At 45.4% G+C, this 23,152-nt stretch overlaps 1 protein-coding gene across 6 annotated transcripts in view; it reads left to right on the forward strand.

Moving 5' to 3' along the window:
• LOC142305341 (uncharacterized) overlaps positions 1-23,152 on the forward strand; it is a 122,487-nt gene that overhangs the window by 7,715 nt on the left and 91,620 nt on the right. For 5 of the 6 annotated variants that reach the window (XM_075346858.1, XM_075346862.1, XM_075346857.1 and 2 more), the window contains exons 3-6: positions 1,664-1,731; positions 6,487-6,638; positions 17,657-17,810; positions 20,465-20,634. In XM_075346858.1, coding sequence (XP_075202973.1) covers positions 1,716-1,731; positions 6,487-6,638; positions 17,657-17,810; positions 20,465-20,634 — 492 coding nt within the window. In that variant the 5' untranslated portion in view covers positions 1,664-1,715. The remainder of the gene's footprint in view (positions 1-1,663; positions 1,732-6,486; positions 6,639-17,656; positions 17,811-20,464; positions 20,635-23,152) is intronic. The other variant, XM_075346859.1, reaches the window with a different exon arrangement.

Below are 23,152 nucleotides of genomic sequence, written 5' to 3' on the forward strand. Positions count from 1 at the left end.
GCGGCCAGATGGATTTGTATCTTCAGCAGAGATTGCTGGGAATCACCACTACTTAAACCAACAGGGGCGTGGCTACAAAGCTGCTGCATCTGACATGCTCTGCTAGAATCTGCCGACAACGAAATTTACATTAACTCCGTAGGCACAAAAAAAAAATGAAACTTCATTTAAATAGTCTAAAATGGTAATGAGTGACTCTAGTCTCTAAGGACAAGGAGACGACTGTGACACTTCTCTTCTCTCGGAGTATGGAAGACCTCATATAGCTAGACTGTACCCACCAGCTCAGAATCTGATAACTAGGGCCCAAATCATCAAGATGTTTCTGGCAGAATTCTGGCAAAATAACCCCATCTTGAAATGTTGCAAAATATTTGTAATATTTGCCGATTTTATACCAGTCACTGCCAACTTTGCCAAAGCGAGCAGAGCTGGGATTTGACGTGTTGAAACCTGCCTAACCAAATCGTCAATATCTTTGCAACTTTAGTGTCGGATATGACTCCAGACGTGGGCTCTTTTTGTTTGAGGCGCACAACAGTTGCATGATCCTCCTAATTCGTTGTCGTGTGCCTCTTAGTAAATTTGAAGCATCTTACGGTAGTAGTGGTCATTTTATTAAAGGGAACCAAACATCAGGATTTTGGTATATAAGGTGCAGCCAGTGCAGTGCTGGCACTATCAGGCACAGGCTGTACATACCATTAGTGGGCAGCTCGGGTGTTTAGGCTGTGAAATTCAACTTTATAAAGTTTGATAATTCATGCACTTTTTGATTGACTTGTGCACCTCGCTGCTAATGTTATGCACATGTATCCCCGCCCCCCCCCTCCCCCGCCGCCTGTTCCTCCCTCCCTCCCTCCCTCTGGCCGTATGTAAGTTTCTAATTTTCAGTTACACGGCGTCAGAGTTAGCGCCTGCACATAGCGCTCATCTCCGGCGCCGTGTTTCTGAAGCCCACAGTATTATGGTGCATGAGAGGGCGGTGCATGAGAGGGCGGCGCATGCGCCCTTGCTTCTTCAGATCTGTTGGGAGCGCGCGTGGTCACAACAGGACTGGAACACAGCTGATCTTACCCTGATTAGCTGCCGCAGACGTCTGCTACGATATCGTCTGCTGCAGCTAATCAGTAAGATCAGCTGTTTTCCAGTCCTGTTGTGACCGCGCGCGCTCCCAACAGATCTGAAGAAGAGAGGGCGCATGCGCCGCCCTCTCATGCACCATAATACTGTGGGCTTCAGAATCAGAAACACAGCGCCGGAGATGAGCGCTATTCGCAGGCGCTAACTCCGACGCCGTGTAACTGAAGATTAGAAATTTACATACGGCCAGAGGGAGGGAGGAACGGGGGGCGGGGATACACGTGCATAACCCGCCCGGACATTGGGAGAGAGGTGCACACGTCAATCAAAAAGTGCATGAATTTTCAAACTTTATAAAGTTGAAATTCACAGCCTAAACACCCGAGCTGCCCACTAATGGTATGTACACAACTTGCATGATAGTGCCAGCACTGCACTGGCTGCACCTTATATAGGAAAATCCTGATGTTTGGTTTCCTTTAAGACTGGCATGCAAATCGCCGGTCTTCTTATATCCGGCCCAAGTTATGGAATAGAATCTGGTGATATTACGGATCATGATAATATCTCATTGTTTCAGACATGACCCTGCTGTACAACTAAATTATGAATACACCAGGGAATGTGCAAAGATGGACGCAGTATATGGTAGGTGCTTATGTGTCTAACTATTATATGTGTAAAGAAATGCCAAGCTGCGTAGTGTTCTTTTTTTTTTTTTTTTTTTTTTTTTTTTTTTAAATTTTGCTCTTGATGAAGTTGAGGGTTGTTGTGCTTTTTTGTTTGCTTTTCTAGTTGGTGAGCGGTATTTTTATTCTTGGTTTTCTTCATGTATCTTTATTTTGGTTTTTTAACTATGTATTGATTGTTTTGCTTTGTTTAGTTTTTGGGGGGGATCAAAAGCATTAATTTTGGTGTTTCTTGTTATCACTTCTTCCTTTTTTTTTTTTTTTTTTTTTTTTTGTTTTTTTTTTTGTTTTTACCACATTTACTGTATGGGTTAAATAATTTTATATTTTGATTAGTTGGATTTTTTTTTTTTTTTTGTTCATGTCAAAAATATTTGAATTTTTACTCTTAGTTCCCATGGAGAATTTTAAACCTGCGATAGTTTGATCACCTCTTCTATAAACTTCAATACCGCAGCTGAATTTCAGTCCGTCCTTGAGTTGCTCGACAAAATGTTTTTTCTTTAAACAAGTACATAGTTTGCTAAACATAACAAATCTAACCCTGGCATAAATGCATGCAAGGCCGTGTCAAGATATCAAAAGGCTCCTTTTGTAAAATTCTTCATACTTTTTAAGATAAGGAACTAACACAGAATAACAAAAAGGAGACAGCTGCACTCTGCAGTGCTAAGATATGTCATGTGGAACAATGAATATGGGAATATAGACATGCATTACTTCTTTGAAAAACATGCAAGAACTGAGATACTTATCACATAAAAATGGCCAGTTTTTTTGTGAGCCCAACAGCCAACGACAAGGCAATCTCTTTTTGCTGGGTCCCTGCCTACTCTAATGCCTCTCTTTGGGTTAAAAAAAAAACCCCTACAATTTATGGGCGGACAGGAACCTGCAAATGGAGAATTAAATCACCTAGGGGTAAAGAGCAGGAGTGCTCAGTCAGAAGGCATGACCCTGTAATCTAAGAAAAAGACTGATGGCACATCCTATCTTTCTAATGAGAACAGGTGCAAACTGAACATGAAACATAGTAACAAAAAGGAGACAGCTGCACTCTGTAGTGCTAAGATATGTGTAACAATGAATTTGGGAACATATACATGCATTACTGCTATGAAAAATATGTAAAAATTGAGATCCTTAGCACACAGAAATGGCCAGTTTTATGTGAGCCCAACAGCCAACAGTAAGGCGACCCCTTTTTTTTTTTTTTTTTTTTTTTTTGTTGGTCCCTGAATAAGACACAAGTTAAAAGCAACACTTTACCATGAAGTGCACAATTAAATGCCACGAGAACCATAAAATAAACTACAGTAGAGCACCAGAATAACGTCACCATACAGTGCTTAAACAATATCACTGTATGAAATCTGATTATTCCCATCACAAACCTGTCACTTGCTACAAATGTTTTTTTTTGTTTTTTTTTTTTTTTCTCTACCTGGTGCAAATCAGACCCTGTTTTTATTTAGTTCCTGACAGGGGACCCTTCTTCTTCTTCTTCTTTTTTCTTCTTCTTTTTCTTCTTCTTTTTCTTTTTCTTTTTCTTTTGGGCGTGTCCCTCAGCAACCTTTTATGTGGGAATTGCCTTGAGGATGATACCCACTTAGTTGAAAAATTAAATAAACAAGATTTATATAGGGAGAAGGGGGTGCTATCTCAGGAATGAAGAAGCACAGGAACATGAGCTGAAATAAAAAATCTTAGACTTTTTCTATGTACACAAGGCCTTTTTCTCTCATATATTGTTCACAAATTTGCCTAAATTTGTGTTAGTGAGCACTTCTCTTTTGCCGTCATAATCCACCCACCTCACAGGTGTGGCAGATCAAGATGCTGATTACACAGCGTGATTATTGCACAGGTGTGCCTTAGGCTTGCCACAAAAGACCACTCTAAATTGTGCAGTTTTACAGTTTTGGGGATATCTACCGGGGTCAGAAAATCAATTAGTATCGTTTGTGACCACCATTTGCCAGACCGGGTGGATGTACTGCCAAATGTTCTGAAACACCTTTTGGAGACTGCTTATGGTTGAGAAATTAACATTCAATTCATGGGCAACAACTCTGGTGGACATTACTGCATTTACCACGCCAATTACACGCTCCCTCAAAACTTGTGACATCTGTTGCATAGTACTGTGGGATAAAACTGCACATTTTAGAGTGGCCTTTTATTGTGGCCAGCCTAAGGCACACCTGTGCAATAATCATGCTGTCTAATCAGCATCTTGATATGTCACACCTGTGAGGTGGATGGATTATCTCAGCAAAGGAGAAGAGATCACTAACACAAATTTACACAAATTTGAGAACAATTCTTCATCTGGACTCGCCTACTGAAATCTCTCTCATCATTTCAATGAGGGATCAGATTGCAGTTATTGCAATGCACATAGAAGTCTATGGAGAGGGGGAAGGATTAGAGACACTAAGAAGCTATAGCGTGAGACACATTCACAGACCTGTGTTACGGTCTTCTAGTATTGTTAGTGTATTATCTCAGCCCAGAGCTGGGTTTGCAGGAACACTGCTCAGTCCTGCTGTATAATGTTCTTTATGTCTCTGTCTCCCAAAGACATGCTCCCTATGTGAAAAGAGACGGAAAGCACTCACCAGATATGCGGTAAAAAAAAAGCTGTTTTATTTGACCATCAGGTCAGGGGGAAAGGCGTGAGCGAGGTGGGTACACACAATCCGTACGACGACGGCCGTTTCGCGTCTTTACAACTGACGCTTCCACGAGTCCATCCATGGACTCAACCTGATGGTCGAATAACACAGCTTCTTTTTTTTTACCGTATATCTGGTGAGTGCCTTCCGTCTTTTCACATGGACTGTATGGATTGTTGTCTTTTAGAATGAGCACCGTGGTTAGAATGCAAAGAAATTTACAAGCCATATAATGCGTGTATAAACCTGAAATAGGAAGATTGAGCGATTTAGCTCGCTGAATGGTGCCAGTGTTCCCTCCTTTCTTTGTTTTGGGGGAACATGCTCTCCTCTTCTTTCTGAGTATAGAAGACATCATAGTGGCTTGTCTTCACCCACCAGCTCAGAGACAACAGATAACTAGTGCCCAATTAATCAAGTCATTTCAACCAGAACTCTAGGGAAAAACATTTTGGAATGTTGCAAATTTTTTTGCGAAATTTGCCATTGTTTATGCCAGCTTTGCCAAAGCAAGGGGAACTGAGATGTGGTGTGGGGAAGCGCCCCTAGCAAAATCCTCCATATGCTCTCCATTTTAGTGGCGTAAATTATACCATAAGTGCGCTTAATTCCTGTTAGACAGCTGTAAGATGTGCCTAATCCGTTAATTTTCATGTGCCTCTTAGACTAGTTTCACACTTGCGTTGGACGACTTCCGTAGCATTGCGTTGTGTGACGGATGCAACGGATGCGTTGTATATAGTGGCACAACGGATGCTACGGATTGTACAAAACAACGGAAAGCTTCTTTTTTTCTTCTTCTTTATAGTTTTACCGGCAGCAGACTATTGTGAACGATCAGCTGATCGCTCTCAATAGCCGGCAGGCGGGCGCTCAGCTGAGCGCTGTGACTTGCCGGCGGCCGAGCATGCCGGCGGGCGGGCGCTCAGCTGAACGTTCGGCCACCGCGAGACAAAATAAAGTTTTGTGATTTAATGAAAAAAAAAACAAAACAAGAGCATGCGCTGTGAAATCCTGAGGATTCCGCTGCTCAAAACAACGTTACATGCTGCGTTCCTCCCGCTGGGCAGAAGCAACGGAGCGTCGCCCAGCGGAAGCAACGCAGGTCCTTTTGGCACAATCCGTCAACGATACAAGTCTATGGGAAACAGCGTAATCCGTTAACGGATTCCACTGTTTTCCAAAAGGGCGGATTGTAACGGAAGGAAAACAACACAAGTGTGAAAGTACCCATAATGAATTGGGCACATCTTAATCCGGCAGTCCTTTTATTAGGACTGGCCAGTCTTAATGAATCAGGCCCAGAGCCTGCATAGGGAAAAACTAGTGACAAACGCAGGTCATATAATTGGGTCTAAGAGGAAAACTTTTCTCCTTGCGGAGACTGACACACCAATCTGGCATGGCAGTGAGGAGACTTATAGCTGCAATGCTCCTGGGAAATAGGCAAATTATCTCTTCAGGGAGAAAGGAGATGAAGTCTAGTGCCACCTTTTGGAAACTTTGCAGCTATAAGTCTCCTCACTGGCCGCCAGATTGGTTTGGCAGTCTCCGCAAGGAGAAATGTTTTCCCCTTAGACCCCACTATAGCTTCTCATACAGCCAGATCAGATCTCATACTTTGCACTGACGAGGGGCAATCACCCCGAAACACCTTGTCTGCAAATTGAGGTTCTGATCTGGCATAAATCCTGTCATATGACTAGGCTCGTTAAAGGGTCACTTTTGACTTTTAGGATTGCTACTTCCAATAGGGGTCATATAATTGGCAGGAAAAGTGGTATTCCTCATGTACAAACATGACAGCTTATTCTGAAAAGTCACTAAAATGTCAGGTACACATAAAAAAAAAAAAAAAAAAAATTGTATTTTATTTTTAATTTATTCAATGCCTTTAAATGTGAGTCTTTGCAGACACAGACAAGTTCGGGCTAAAACAGGATAGTGCGGTTGCTGGCTGAAAAAGTGAGGCTTGGTAAATAATGTAAATTTGTATTTGTGTCTTCAGCTCCTCACTTAACCTGTTTTCTCCACAGAGTGCTCCCCGGTGCCGGACAGTGCAGCCATGGCGGACATCCAGTGGTTTTACTCCAAGTCAAAGGTCCCCATTTGTCTAGCTGTGACTGATAGCTTTGACTTTCTGAAGGAACTGAAGGATGCCAATATCCTGACTGAGGAGGAGGCGCTGGTAAGAAAGATGAGTTATTATTAACTAATACGATAGATAATCAAACACATTTCCCGATACGTCTACAGTAACATGCTGCTGCAGCTTCCTCAGGAGTCATTTCATCAGCTTTAGAACTACTTTCCTCATTACTTTTAGGATCTTCGCTTAATGTCATTGAATTGTCATCTGAATAAGCCCTTCTGCCTGTCACGGGCTCCTTCTCCGATATCACACAATCGACAGAGCGACAGATGATTGAACAATCCAAAGAACATTTATTCCAAGCAAAATCAGACGGTCCATAAAATAATCCACCATACAGAGGGTAAAAATAGTCCAGAAACGCGGATATAGTCCAGTAATCGATAAATGTCCAGGTCTCTCTGGGGAGCTGCAGTTCTCCCACAGAGGATGCATCTTCCTGCTTCTCTCTTAAAGTTTTCAGACAGACTGAATAATCTTTCAGGTAAACAAAGAGTTTGGGTGGATTCCAGGCCCCCTCCCCCAGACCTAAGGACAGAAGCACTGCAGGGGGTTGTAACCCTGCAGACAGGACAAATAATGCATAGATTTGACAGAGCACCACGCCTAAAATACGAACCTACACAAAATGATACACAACCCACAATATCACACCATCACAATGCCGAATTCCCCCTTCTTAGTATGGACCACAATGTCTGGACGAGTTATTGGTCTCCTACCCTGCACTTCATAGCCTCATAGTCATATTTTAGGCTGTTTCTTTCATGTCAGGAGACCTATGACAGGTCTAAACATGCTGGTCCATATAGTATGTTTTGCAACAATAACGTTGCAAAAGTCTTGAGACAGCTCACTGGTTTAACCCATCATGAGATGTCTCTTGTATGGCAACTTGGTAATAAGACACCTTTTTATAGGCCATCAGTTGAGACAGCTATTATTTTTCACTAAGTTGCAGGATTGCTTGACTTTGGAATGTGTGATTTATAAGGCCCTACTAAATTAACTCTATGAAACCATTTTTCGCAACGCCTTATCTTATAAATAAAAACATCACACTGACGTTGGATATAATGGCCACAACAACCTCATTTATTGAATAAAACAAAGCAAAATATTAATTATCTATCAATATGACCACCAGAAAGGAGGAGGGGATTGAAAGTACAAAACTATTATTCATTAACAGCAACAAAAAGCTCTTCCGCACTGCAACAAGTCACTACATTGGTTAGGGGACACCCAGCTGAGTGTTGCCCATACCAAAATGTCCCACTGAGACCTAGCCCAGTCAAGACCCGCTTGCAACTGTAAGAACCTTGAAACACAAGGAAGTCACCCATCCTTGCACTAGGTTCCCTCCATCCTTCGGTGCGATCAACCTCCTTCAAACCCCTCCCTCTTTTTCCGCCACCGCTATGACACTTAAGCTAACCCCTTTATTCAAAATCTTTAAAATAGTAATCCTATAGGGTAGGCGGGTTGGATGTTCTGGGTAGCAAGTCACCACCAAAGAATGGACGTCCCACCACTAACTATGTCTTTCTATACCCCTTATATGGAACCCTCTTACCCACCAATCAGGTGGGACCATAAACACTTTGGCCCCTATACTCCCCTTAAATTCCTGTTCAAACCTCCTCTTCTAACGTTTAACCCTTAGCACCCAAAATTCTGGCCTAGCATACCTTTTAAGTAATGGGGCCCTCTCCTGATTTCCCCCCCACCCCGGGGTGGGAGGGGGTGTACAGGCCAGGCTTTTGCTTTCTAATTACTGATAGACTTCAGCTGTCATGTCTTTCCGTGGCTTTTTGCACTGCTCTTTGTGTTCAATGCTTTATCCTTGTCATTTTTTTCATTATTACATATAGCTTAATTTATGGACATCTATGGTTTGATTTATTTGCCTGTGTGGTTTGGATGGGTTGTTACTGACATCTGGTGAGAAATTCATCTCAATAGCACCTTCGGAAATATATTTACTTAGAAAATTTGTGACGTGTCCAATACTTACTTCACGTGCTGTATATACCTATTTTAACTTAACCCCTTTACGTCATTTGGCGTACCTATACATTCTAGGGCATATCTGTCTCTTTTAATGCAGGCTCACGCGGCGTGCCTTCATTATTCCACGCACATGTCTGCTGATCTGATCGAAGATCCATCCGTTCCTGTTAACAAGTTAGATTGCACTGTCAAACTATGATGGTACTATCTAACGCGCTCCAGTGGGGATCTTGCTGTTACCCAATGCAATCATGGGGCGCCAATGGGTTGTCATGATAGCCGGGGTCAGCTGATGGCAGAGCGCCGACACTTCCAGGAGATCAGTATTTCTATACATGTTTGGTATCCACAAACTCGGATTGACCTGTGGAATAATAATACCAGGTTAGTTTTACCATATAGTGAACATGGGGAAATAAAAAAAAAAAAAACTAAAAAAAAATCATACAATTTGCCTTTTTTGCAATTTGATTGCACTTAGAATTTTTTTTCTCATTTTCCAATACAATATGGGGCAGAATGAATGGTGTTAAACAAAATTATAAGTTTCCCGCAAAAAAAACAAGCCCTCATATGGCTATATTGAAGGAAAATAAAAAGTTATGGCTCTTGGAAGAAGGGGAGGAAACAACAAAAACGGATAACTGGTTAACTGACAACAAGGAGAGATATCGCATTTAAATACAAAATGCATTATATAATATGATGATTGAACTTTGTTTTCGTATGACTTGACAATTAAACACCCCCCCCCCCCTCCCCAAATCAGGCAATTTTTCCATTTTATTTTGTGCTTTTGAGTCCCCCCCCCCCCACCCCTTCTTCCAAGATCCATAATATTTTGATTTTGTATCATTTTTATTGATACTTTTGTTCTGACACTTGAAAGAAAATAAGGGTGATTCAAAGGGTTGGTTTTTTTTCTGGTTTGTGTTTTTTTTTTTTTAACTTCTTCATTCTTAAAAACATTTTCTTCTTGCTGTAATTAATTCGTAATTAATTCATTTTATTTTTAGTCTGCCAATCTAGTTGGCTGATCTCTTGTAGTATATACATTTTGCTGTGCATAGCAAAAATCAGAGCCTCCTAGGAAGCCCAGCCACAGGCTGGTCTTCAACAGAAGACCATCATGCCAGGAACAAGGGTCGTCAGCAATCCCTTGTGTGATATTGTGGGTTGTGTATTATTTTTGTGTAGATTTGTATTTTAGGTGTGGTGCTCTGTCCATTTTTATGTATTATTTGTCCTCTCTGTCTGGGGAGGGGGGCCTGGAATCCACCCATTCTCTCTGTTTACCTGTGGGATTATTCAGTCTGACTGAGAACTTCAAGAGAGAAGCAGGAAGATTCATCCTCAGTGGTTGAAGCTGCGGCTCCCCAGAGAGACCTGGACATTTATCCCTTACTGGACTATAGCCGTGTTTCTGGACTATTTTACCCTCTGTGTGGTGGATTGCATTGAATAAATGTTCTTTGGGTTGTTCATCCATCTCTTGCTCTGTTGATTTTGTTCTATCAGAGAAGGACCCCGTGACCCCTTGGTTGTCGTAATAACAAACAAGGAAACCATTCCAAGTTCAGTTAAAAAACACATTTCCATTAATGTTGTTTTTTTGTGTTTATGGGTTGTTCATTGTGTAGTGAAATTGTTCATGTTGGTAAGATTACAGGCAATACTGGCCATAGATTAAAGAAACAAAAAGGAAAAGAAAATTGGTTTCTCTTCTGAGGCTATGTCTTTACTGATATTATTAGGTGGCGGGGTGCAGGGGCAGTCGTGACAGATGTTGCTATATGGCTGCAGCGCAGCTCTGGATCTCTTCTTTGCACCACCACCACCACCTCTCCAGGGAAAGGATTGCTGGGACATGTGGTACGGGGCACTTACTTGCAGGCCAGATGCCAGGATTTGCTCTATCTCCTGGACCTCTTCTCCGCTGCCGCTTGCAGCAGGTCCCCGTGTCCACAAGCACCACATAAAGACATTGTTTCACTTAAACAGGAACTTTACTTTACTGGTCAAATCTTCACGATACAGTTTAACATCATGCCTGTGGCGGGCACATTTCTTCTGTTACAGCGATCACAAAACTACTGCTTAACACTTCTGCCGTATGCTCCGGTCCCCCGTCGGGGTTACCATCAGCAACCGTGGTTTCATTCAATTTACCGGCCAGCCACTTCCCTGGTACTCGAGCCTTTGAGCCCCTCATCCCCTTACTTCATGTTATCAGGCAGATTCGTCTATTCCTTCAGGGGTCCGTTCTCTCACTCTCAGGGATTAGCTATAAGCTATGACTGGGCCCCTGGGGACAGCACTCTTCTGGTCCCAGTTTGTCAGGCCCTACTCCCTACATGGGAGCCCACTGACTTTCAGCCTGGTAAGGGGGTTCTTCTGGTATACGCCAGGGGGTAGCCACCATCCAGACCAGCCGGACTTCACCCCTTTTGGATGTGGTTCGCTCAGCCCAACTTTCACCAGGGCCCCACGCGTCCGGCACCTGGATTTGACCCAGCGGGTATAAATTACACCAAAGTATCGGGGTCATCCTCCCTCAGATGTGGGTTCTCACTCTCTCATGTGGATTCTGCTCTTTCCTGTGTGATCCCCATTTCTGTGTTCCTTTCTCCTTCCACCTTAAAAATATATATATATATATAATTTCTTTACCGTTCCTATGGGAGACCCAGACCATGGGTGTTTTTAGCTTCTGCCTCCGGAGGACACACAAAGTACTACACTTAAAAGTGTAGCTCCTCCCTCTGAGCTTATACACCCCCTGGTGAGCAGACCCAGCCAGTTTATCGCTTTGTGTTCAGGAGGCATACATCCACACATGCATTTTCATCTGATTTGTTTGATTTTTGGAAAGAGTTTGAAGAAAAGCGGGTCCACGTCTGGACTCCCGGCATGTCCCTTCTCACCCCACTGTGTCGGCGGTGTTGTTAAGGTTGATTTCAAAGGCTGGAGCCTTACATGCCGCGCTCCTTCACCATCCCCCCTGGGCTCTGGCTTGAAATGGGAGCCAGCACGGTCTCCATGCCTGGCAGGAGGCCGGTCTCCATCCGCAGCCCTTCAGGACCCTGCTGGACCGGAGCACTTATCCCCAGGGACCTGGCCCTGCGTCTCGGCAGCTAAGTACCTGAGACGTTTATTTATGGGGGTCCCTGTGCTTTATTTGTTGGGGAGAGTGTGCTTGCTGTGTTTACTGGCATTTCCGGCGGGTTCTCTAGCTGTCGCACGAGAACCGCGCCGATGGTGCCTGCGCGTCGGCCTCGCCGCTCTAATTTAGGCCCCGGCTTCGCCGGAGGCCTAGTTTCAGTTTCACTGCCCTCGCATGTCACTCATGCAGAGGGACAGGCTCGGCTCCGCCCGGCGGCCGTTCTGCACAGGGGAGGGACACTCCCCACTGCTGGGGCGTCCCTCCTCCCCTCTAGCTTTCTATGGCCCTCCAGATCCCGCTCTTTAGAGCAAGTCCCGCCTCCTCTCCTCGCTCCGGCGGCCATTTTCTCAGATTCACTCAGCGCTGGTCTGCATCCCTGCTGGGTGCTGTGTTTGGAGGTCCGGTCTTAGGGATCTGGAGGGCACACAACACCGCTTCAGCGGTCTGGTAAGCCACAACCTCTGGTTGTGGACCTCTGTATATACTCTCTGGGGTTCATTCTCTTGCAGAGCCCCCACTCCAGCAGCATGTCTCACACGAGGAGCAAGGCTCCAAAGCTTTATTCAGTATGCACTGCATGTAAGCTCCTACTGCCTGAACCGAGCATATTCCCACATTGTGATGCCTGCTCTAACCTGGCGGTGCCTCAGCCTGGAGTCTCACCCCCAGTGGTCTCTCAGCCTGCTCCTGCTCCTGTGGCTGAACCCCCGGCTTGGGTAGAATCTTTTTCTAGGTCTATCTCCCAGTCTTTTGCTGAGTCCATGGGACTTTTGTCCAGGACTTTGCTGACCATGCATCAGCCCCCTTCACAGGGTGCCTCTGCTGCTAGGGGTCTCTCAGGACCGGAACTCACAGAGGATTCATCATCTGGTCCCAGACCCCGTCCTCCTAAGAAGAGACGCAGGGTTCCTTCTCCCTCCTCGTCCCACGGCTCTGATTCAGGAGCTGACTCGCAGGATGAGGAGGATGTCTTTACAGGGGGCTCGGAGGCTACCTCCATGTACCCCATTGATCTGTCTGAAAGTGACTCAGATGTTAGTGACTTGATTGCTTCCATTAATTCTGTACTGGATCTCAATCCGCCAGTATCAGAGGAGCAACCCTCTCTGGCAGAAAAGCACCAGTTTACCTCGCCTAAGAGAGCAAAGAGTGTGTTCTTTAACCGCTCCAGTTTTCAGGCCGCTGTGACCAAGCCCAGGGCCTGTCCTGACAAATGCTTCCCAAAGCGTGGTTCTGATGACCGCTTCCCCTTTCCACCTGAGGTGGTCAAAGAGTGGGCTCATTCCCCAAAGGTAGACCCTCCGGTGTCTAGGCTCTCAGCCCGGACCGTTGTGTCGGTGGCTGATGGCACCTCCCTTAAGGATTCCACTGACCGCCAGATTGACCTTCTGGCCAAATCCGTATACGAAGCGGCGGGGGCCTCGTTTTCCCCGACTTTTGCAGCAGTGTGGGCTCTCAAAGCCATCTCTGCTTCTCTAGAGGAGATGCATTCCCTCGCCAGGGAATCTATGCCCGAATTGGTTGCCTTAACTTCCCAAGCTTCAGCTTTTTCATCCTATGCCATGTCTGCCATGCTGGAGGCTTCTCACCGCACTGCGGTGGCTTCGGCTAATTCCCTCGCTATCCGCAGGATCTTGTGGCTTCGAGAGTGGAAGGCAGATGCTTCTTCAAAGAAGTACCTTGCGGGGCTCCCTTTTGCTGGGTCCCGGCTGTTCGGAGAACAGCTGGATGAAATTATTAAGGAAGCTACTGGCGGGAAGAGTACTTCCATGCCACAAACCAAAACCAGGAAACCTGTCCAGGGTAGGAATCAGTCGAGGTTTCGTTCCTTTCATTCCTCCAACTGGTCGTCCTCTAAGCCCTCTGCCTCGTCCACTAACTCAGCCAAGGACCAGAAATCCAACTGGCGCCCAAAAGCGCGTCCACAGAAGACCGCAGGAGGTGCTGCCGCTAAGGCAGCCTCCTCGTGACTATCTGTCCGCGCCAGCAACGTCCTTAGTCGGTGGCAGGCTCTCCCACTTTGGCGACGCGTGGTTTCAACACGTCTCCAATCAGTGGGTAAGGGATATCATCTCCCACGGCTACAGGATAGAATTCTCTTCCAGCCCGCCAAACAGATTTTTTCTCTCAACTCCCCCCTGCTCCAAGGCCGCCGCCTTCTCACAGGCCGTGGCATCCTTGCAGGCCAACGGAGTAATTGTACCGGTTCCCGCACGGGAACGGTTCAGAGGTTTCTACTCAAATCTCTTCCTAGTTCCCAAAAAGGACTGTTCCTTCCGGCCCATCCTGGATCTCAAGCTTCTCAACAAGCATGTTCAGGTGCGGTACTTTTGCATGGAGTCTCTGCGATCAGTCATTGCCTCAATGACCCAAGGAGATTTCCTGGCGTCCATCGACATCAGAGATGCCTATCTGCATGTGCCAATTGCAGTTTCACACCAGCGTTGGCTACATTTTGCAATCGGAGAAGATCATTTCCAATTCGTGGCTCTTCCTTTCGGGTTGGCCACAGCTCCTCGGGTATTCACCAAGGTCATGGCAGCAGTGATTTGCGGTCCTGCACCTATAGGGGGTGGCAGTGATTCCTTACCTGGACGACCTTCTAGTCAAGGCGTCATCCAGCGTGGACTGTCAGCGGAGTGTCTCGCTCACTCTCGCCACTCTAGCCCAGTTCGGGTGGCTTGTCAATCTTCCCAAATCCACTCTGTCCCCGACCCAGAGTCTCACATACCTAGGGATGCAGTTCGAGACTTTGCCGGCATTTGTGATGTTGCCATTAGTCAAACAGCAGTCCCTCCAACTGGCGGTGCGCTCTCTGCTGAGACCCCGCCGTTATTCCCTCAGGCGCCTGATGCAGGTGCTGGGTCAAATGGTGGCGTCAATGGAGGCTGTTCCCTTTGCCCAGTTCCATCTGTGTCCCTTGCAGCTGGACATTCTCCGCTGTTGGGACAAGCGGCCTTCCTCCTTGCACAGGTTGGTGGCTCTGTCGCCACAGACCAGGAGCTCTCTTCAGTGGTGGCTTCGGCCCCTCTCTCTGTCCCAGGGGCGCTCCTTCCTGGCCCCGTCCTGGGTGATTCTCACCACGGATGCCAGCCTATCCGGCTGGGGAGCGGTATATCTCCACCACAGAGCACAGGGCACTTGGACTCCGTCCGAGTCAGTCCTTTCAATCAATGTGCTGGAAACCAGAGCTGTGCTTCTAGCTCTCCTAGCCTTTCACCACCTGTTGGCGGGCAGGCACATTCGAGTCCAGTCAGACAACGCGACAGCGGTTGCCTACATCAATCACCAAGGCGGGACACGCAGCCGCCTGGCAATGTTGGAGGTCCAACGCATTCTTCAATGGGCGGAGGACTCCAAGTCCACCATATCCGCAGTCCACATCCCAGGCGTAGAAAACTGGGAGGCAGATTATCTCAGCCGTCAATCCGTGGACAGTGGCGAGTGATCCCTGCACCCGGCAGTGTTTCAGTCAATCTGCCGCAAGTGGGGCACCCCGGACGTGGATGTAATGGCATCATGTCACAACAATAAGGTTCCGGTTTACGTGGCTCGCTCCCACGATCCTCAGGCCTTCGCCACGGACGCTCTGGTTCAAGACTGGTCCCAGTTTCGTCTGTCCTACGTGTTTTCCCCCTCTAGCTCTCTTGCCCAGAGTCCTGCGCAAGATCAGAATGGAGGGCCATCGAGTCATCCTCATTGCACCGGACTGGCCCAGGCGAGCTTGGTAACCATACCTGCTCAATCTGTCCGTAGAGGTGCCGTGGCATCTCCCGGACCGTCCAGACCTTCTCTCGCAAGGGCAGTTTTTCCACCTGAATTCTGCGGCTCTCAAATTGATGGCGTGGCTCTTGAGTCCTGGATCTTGACGGCTTCTGGTATTCCTCCTGAAGTCATCTCCACTATGACTCGGGCCCGTAAGTCTTCCTCCGCCAAGATCTATCACAGGACTTGGAAAATTTTCCTGTCCTGGTGTCGCTCTTCCGGCCATCCTCCTTGGCCATTCTCCTTGCCGACCCTTCTGTCCTTTCTACAGTCCGGTCTACAGCTAGGACTGTCCCTCAACTCTCTCAAGGGATAAGTCTCAGCTCTGTCAGTGCTGTTCCAGCGGCGTCTCGCTCGGCTGGCTCAGGTCCGCACCTTCATGCAGGGTGCGTCTCACATCATTCCGCCTTACCGGCGGCCCTTGGATCGCTGGGACCTTAATTTGGTTCTCACGGTTTTGCAGAAACCCCCCTTTGAGCCCCTTAGCGAGGTTTCTTTGTTTCGTCTTTCACAGAAAGTGGCCTTTCTGGTGGCCATAACTTCCCTCAGGAGAGTCTCTGATTTGGCTGCGCTCTCTTCGGAGTCACCTTTTTTGGTTTTTCCTGAAGACAAGGTGGTTCTCCTTCAGACTCCGGACTTTCTTCCTAAGGTGGTCTCTCCTTTCCACCTTAACCAGGACATTACCCTACCTTCCTTTTGTCCGGCTCCTGTTCATCGCTTTGAAAAAGCGTTGCATACTCTGGATCTGGTGCGTGCTCTCCGGATCTATGTGTCTCTCAACGCTGCTCTTAGGCGGTGCACTTCTCGTTTTGTGCTAACCACAGGGCGGCGCAAGGGCCTCTCTGCCTCTAAGCCGACCTTAGCCCGTTGGATTAGGTCGACCATTTCGGACGCCTACCAGTGTACTCAGGTGCCTCCCCCGCCGGGGATCAAGGCACATTCGACCAGAGCTGTCAGTGCCTCTTGGGCTTTCAGGCACCAGGCTACGGCTCAACAAGTCTGTCAGGCTGCCACTTGGACTAGTCTGCATACCTTCTCGAAGCACTACCAAGTGCATGCTCATGCTTCGGCAGATGCGAGCTTGGGCAGACGCATACTTCAGGCGGCTGTCGTCCATTTGTGAAGTTAGGCTCCGCCTACTTCTTAGTTTTTCTGTTTATTTCCCACCCAGGGACTGCTTTGGAACGTCCCATGGTCTGGGTCTCCCAAAGGAACGATAAAGAAAAAGAGAATTTTGTTTACTTACCGTAAATTCTTTTTCTTATAGTTCCGTATTGGGAGACCCAGCACCCTCCCTGTTGCCTGTTGGCAATTTCTTGTTCCGCGTGTTTTTCACCGGCTGTTGTCGTTGACAGAGTCTCCGGTTGTTCCGGCTTTTGCTCTGTTTTACTTGTGGGTGGCTATTCTCCTTCAGCTTTTGCACTAAACTGGCTAAGTCTGCTCACCAGGGGGTGTATAAGCTCAGAGGGAGGAGCTACACTTTTAAGTGTAGTACTTTGTGTGTCCTCCGGAGGCAGAAGCTAAACACCCAAGGTCTGGGTCTCCCATTACAGAACTATAAGAAAAAGAATTTACGGTAAGTAAGTAAACAAAATTTTATATATATATATATATATATATATATATATATATATATATATATATATATATATATATATATATATATATATATATATATATATATATATATATATATATATATATATATATATATATATATATATATATATATATATATTAATATATATATATATTAATATATATTAATATATATATAATATATATATATATATATATATATATATATATAAATATAATATATTATACACACCGTAACATAATACCTAACATAATTATAACAACATATATTAATACATAATTAATATAATAATACATTTGGTAGATATCTGGCTTGCAGGTCTGGGGTGGGCTGAGCCCTGCACCCCCTCACAATCACAATACCATTTTCAGTACGCACCACTGTTTTGCTTTTTATTGTATTTTTGGGGGTAATGTGTGGCAACCAAAGAGGTGTCAGTTCTTACGGCTGATCAGTATATAAACGTGTATTAAGCTGGAACCGTTTTTGACTAATCTTTTTTTTTTCTTGCAGGAGTTGCAAGGAGACATAAGAACTGACCATCGAGTGGTCTATGAGGGGCTCTGCTGCATTGAAGAAAAGGAGATCAGTCCAACAGTTTTCTTTGAGTTCTTGTTCCAAAAATCCTTCTTGAAAAAATATCCAGCTCTAAAGCCCATTCATGCAGGTAGGATACATAATCCCTAACTACTGTATTCAGCCATATAAACTAAGGGAGTATTCCCATCATATGGCGCCATGGTCCATCACTACTGTGAAGGGAATATCTGTGAAGGAGCCGTACAACTTGAATGGGTCTCTTGGACCACTCGCTTATAAATTGGAAGTTGAGGAATGCTGATGACATAGCATCTAAGGGCGGCTTTGCACACTACGACATCGCATGTGCGATGTCGGTGGGGTCAAATCGAAAGTGACGCACATCCGGCGTCACTTGTGATGTCGTAGTGTGTAAATCCTAGATGATACGATGAACGAGCGCAAAAGCGTCGTTATCGTATCATCGGTGCAGGCTCCGACATTTCCATAATGCCGGTGCAGCGACAGGTACGATGTAGTTGCTCGTTCCTGTAGCAGCACACATCGCTGTGTGTGAAGCCACAGGAGCGAGGAACATGTCCTTACCTGCCGCCAGCGGCTATACGGAAGGAAGGAGGTGGGCGGGATGTTTACATCCTGCTCATCTCCGCCCCTCCGCCGCCATTGGCCGCCTGCTGTGTGACGCCGCACGACCTGCCCCCTTATGAAGGAGGCGGGTCGCCGGCCAGAGCGACGGTCACAGGGCAGGTGAGTGCATGTGAAGCTGGCGTAGCGATAATTATCGCTACGCCAGCTATCACAAGATATCGTACCTGCGACAGGGGCGGGGACTATCGCGTGCGACATCGCAGCATCGGCTTGCGATGTCGCAACGTGCAAAGCCCGCCTAAGTATATTTGCCATGATGGATGCACAATCTGCTTCCTATGCTAGTAAAACTACATGTGTATTTTACTGTAAATTTTGAGACATCTGCATGGAAAAAGAAGATTTTGAGTAGTCACCGTAAAATCTTTCTCTGAGTCTTCATTGGGGGACACCGGAAACCATGGGTATATGCTGCTGCCACTAGGAGGCGACACTAGGCAAAAATAAAAGTTTAACTCCTCCTTTGCAGTATATACCCACCTAACGGCAGGAAGTTTTTTTTTTTTGTAGATTTTGCTACATGTATCGCAAACGCTGACACCAACACAAGAATTACCATACTGTGGATGTAAAATCGGCTCCGCAGGTCAATTCACACATGGATATTTTTCCACAGTGAGTGGATGAGATTTAGTTAAATCTTATCCACTTTGCCGCCATAGTATTAGGATTTATTCAGGTATGACTATCCGTATTTTCCACGGGTAACACTTGTACCTACACTAGTGAATGGGGCCAGTCACACATCTGTGATTTTCTTCAGACCGAGTGGTCCATGCAAAATCGTGGAGATATGTCTGATTTTTGATCCGAATGTCAAATCAAAATCGTCAATGCAAGTCTATGGGTCCGAAAATAAATCGTACCGCACTCAATGCCATATGAGTGTGGTTTGATTTTCATGGACTGTTAGGATAGGAAAGGAATAGTTTATTATTAGTTTTTCTCACACGTGAAAAATAAAAACACTTGGATGAATCTATTGCTGAAGACCTCGGTCCATTTTTTTTCTCAAATCTGGATAGAGCATCCACAGCGTATCTGCCATGTGTGAACAAAGCCTTCTGGTTCAGCAATACATGGAGCTGTTAGTGTCAACTGAAATTTACATATCTTAAGACACTACTCAGACAACCCTCTTCTCAATCCCGATGTATCTTCCCAGTAAAATAATAACACTTAGGCCTCGGTTCCACTTGCGCATAGCTCCTGATGGAAGAGCATCAGAAGTGATATGCTAATAACCCTCTGCTGTGAGTGTGAGCTGTTCAGATCGGATCACAGCTGCGGAGAAAAGGGAAGGAGCATTTTCTCCCTCTCCTGCGGACTGTCTCAGTGTACATCGCACATCAATGTTTTATCAGATTGCACTCGTGCAAAATGCAAGTAGAAACGAGGCCTTATACTTACCTCTCGTGTCGGCACCGTTACAATTTTGTTGGCATTTGCTCTCCTGTGGATTGCATGACATAAGAATGCCAGCATGTTTATGTTATTTAATCTGCAGCCAGTTAGTGCTGGCTTCACTCTTCTACAGACATAATTGACATTCATAGAAGGTGAGAGCAGACCCGGCTCACTTTCCCACAGATGTGTCCAAGTTACTCGAAGGAGGGGAAAGTGAAGCCAGCACTGATTGGCCACAGGGATTGTGTGACAGAACAATGCCATGCGATCCTCGGGAGAGCCATTCCACACACTGATAAAGCAGCGCCAGCACTGGTAAGAATAAGTTGTTACTTTACTGGGAGGGAACATAGGGATTCAGAAGGGGGTTGTCTGAACAGTGTACAACCCCGTTAATATAAAATGAATATGGACACTACTGTGAGGTAAGTGTCCCAAGGCTCTCTCTTGCAAAAAGCCAGTAAGTGTGTATGGCTGTGTTCAGATCGCAAATAGCAGTGAATAGAGCGAGAGAGCCTGCGCATGTGCTGCCACCTCTCCTGTCATCTGTCAGTTGGATTAGGCAGTTGGAGAACCCCAGTTATGGAAGTAGGTGCATGTACCAGAGATGAGAAAACCCCTTCGACATCTAAGGATTTTATTTTTAAAAAGTGACACTGTATAAGTGACCTGACGTTGCTTCAATATTCAGTTCATATTAACATTTCTTTGGAATTTTCCGCACAGAGTACACAGAGGGAAAATACCGATACGGCATACACAGTACGGCTGATACTGAAAAAGATCCGCTGATATTCGCACAGGAAAAAGTTCAGATCTGCTTAACTATTACAGATCGATTTCCTTTTCTGCATGGACTTCAAGATCTTACAATCCTCTCGGAATCCGAGTCACTGGTAAGATTTTCATATTTCTGTATTTTGGGATTGTTTTTAAGGATTAAACAGGGTTAACCAACGTCTAAAAAAAAAACGAAAAAAGACCCCCCTGCATTTTGATAAACACTGCTCGCCTCTTCTCACCCCTGCCGATTCCCTGGGGGTATTCCATTGGTCCTCCCATTCCTTGTTCACCAGCGGCCAGCATGTGACTCCTGTGGTGCCGCACTGCAGTCATCAGGGTGCAGCGCTGAGTGGAGAAGCCGGTAACGTACAACACCACATTGTATTAGCTGTGACTGATATCACAGGTCCATGCTATATACTTTACAAAAAAAGACAGTTTGCGCTCTGATAATGCTAAAGTATGGAAACCATGAATGTGTGAACATGGACCTGCATTACTGCTAAGGAAAATCTAAGAAAAATGAGATATTTAGCATATAGAAATGGCCATTTGTATATCTGCCCAGTTGCCCCTTCACGGCATATCTCGTAACTGGGTGCCTTCACTATGCTGAAGCCTCTCTCTGGGTTAAAAACCTCCTGTGTATGGCCAAGTGGGAACCTGCTATATAGGATGAGATTACCTGTGGCAAGTGGGGGAGGGGTACACCTTATCCTATATAGCAGGTTCCTACTTGGCCATACACAGGAGGTTTTTAACCCAGAGAGAGGCTTCAGCATAGTGAAGGTACCCAGTTACAAGATATGCCGTGACGTGGCAAATGGGCAGATATACAAATGGCCGTTTCTATATGCTAAATATCTCATTTTTCTTAGATTTTCCTTTTATTGTTTTATGTCATAATAATTCCCTTCTTATAAGGTTTCTATCTGTGGTCACTTTAAGTATGTCTGTTATCCACCCATTAGCATTATTATTAAACTAACCACCCACACCCACTTGGGTGTATATTTATGGGGGTGAAATCCATTCATTTCAAAGACCCCTGATGAAGGGGACGGTTCACCCCCATAACGAATAGTGTCAATCAACTGTTCTCTTTTAGCTATACTAAATACAAAAATCTTTGAATCTCCTGCCCCATCTGTTGATCAGCAGCGCACCTAACACCACATTTTTTTCTTTTTACCTCGTATTCGAGGGATTAGTCAACTTTGTAATTTACCCAGAGTAGCCCCTTTAGTGTTTTTACGAATACTGCGTGTTTTCACCTACTGCAATGCTGATTTTCATCGCTCCCTTTTGAGTATGATGCCCCTAAAAATGGCCAAAGACATACAGTATGATTCTCTTGCTGTGTTTGCATGGAGAATTTCACTGTAAGTGACCCCAGCACACAGTATGATGGCTCACAGCTCACTATATGCAGTATATACAGCTCCCCTATACACAGTATATGAATCCTATAGTTCCTTTTATATATGGTATGATGGCCCCCATACCTTTCATGTATAGTTTGGGGTCTGCACAGCTCCCTACAGCAGTGTGAAGTCCCCACAGCTCCCTTTATGCATTGAGATCCCCACAGCTTCTTATATGATGACCCCATAGTTCCCCTATAGACAGTATGGGAATCACACAGTTCCCTATACATGGTATGATGCCTCGCATAGCTCTTACGGTGCCTGCACAGCTCCCTATATACAGTATGATGTCCTCACCGCTCACTATATGTAGTATTCTGGGCGACACAGCTCGCTATATACAGTATGATGTACCCACCACCTCCCTATATGTAGTATTTTGGCCCACACAGCTCCCTATATACCATATGATGTCACCACAACTCCCTAATTTGCAGTATTCTGAAATTCACCCTGGCATGCTGGTTATCAGCTTCTGGGCCAAATCTTTCCTGATGGCAGCCCATTCTTGCCCCATCAGTGCTGGGAGTGTATTACAGTTTGTCTTTTTAATTGGATTCCTGAGCAAGCTCTCCATTGATGTTGAACTTATCCCATAGCTGAATCCTCTTTAGGAGATGGTCCTGGCAATTGCTAGACCTTCTTAGGCGCCCTAAACTTTTCTTTACGTGAAATTAACCAATCTCTATGTTGCTAGTAATACTGGCACTCAGTCAACCATTTATTGGATCATCAAGAACGTCAATGTCCTTGCCTGTAAAGACCTTATGATGCATTGCGATGATGACTACTGCACATGTCGCCTTTGAGGTAACCAATGGTTAACAGAAGACAAGGGTTTCAATCTACTCTGATTGCTCTGTCATGCTGGTTGAATTAGATCAGCTGCCTTGTCCTCGTTAACACTTGCTCCAGACATAATGTAAAGATCACTGAAATGATGTAAGCAGGTCATTTTTGCTTCGGGGCTGAAATTTAGTGGTTGTGGGGTTTTGAGGATTTAAGTTACTTTTCATGGCAAAGAATGATTTTGCAATTATTATTTTTTTTTTTTTTTTTTGCTAATCCTCTGATCACTCTTCATAACATTCTGAAAGTAATGCAAACTCCCACTTTAAAAATCGAAGCAGCAAACTTTGTATGAAATAAATCTACATTTGTGTTGGTCTCAAAACGTTTGGTCACATTTATATACACCGCTCCT

Source organism: Anomaloglossus baeobatrachus, chromosome 1, assembly GCF_048569485.1.
Source record: "Anomaloglossus baeobatrachus isolate aAnoBae1 chromosome 1, aAnoBae1.hap1, whole genome shotgun sequence".
Lineage (NCBI taxonomy): Eukaryota > Metazoa > Chordata > Amphibia > Anura > Aromobatidae > Anomaloglossus > Anomaloglossus baeobatrachus.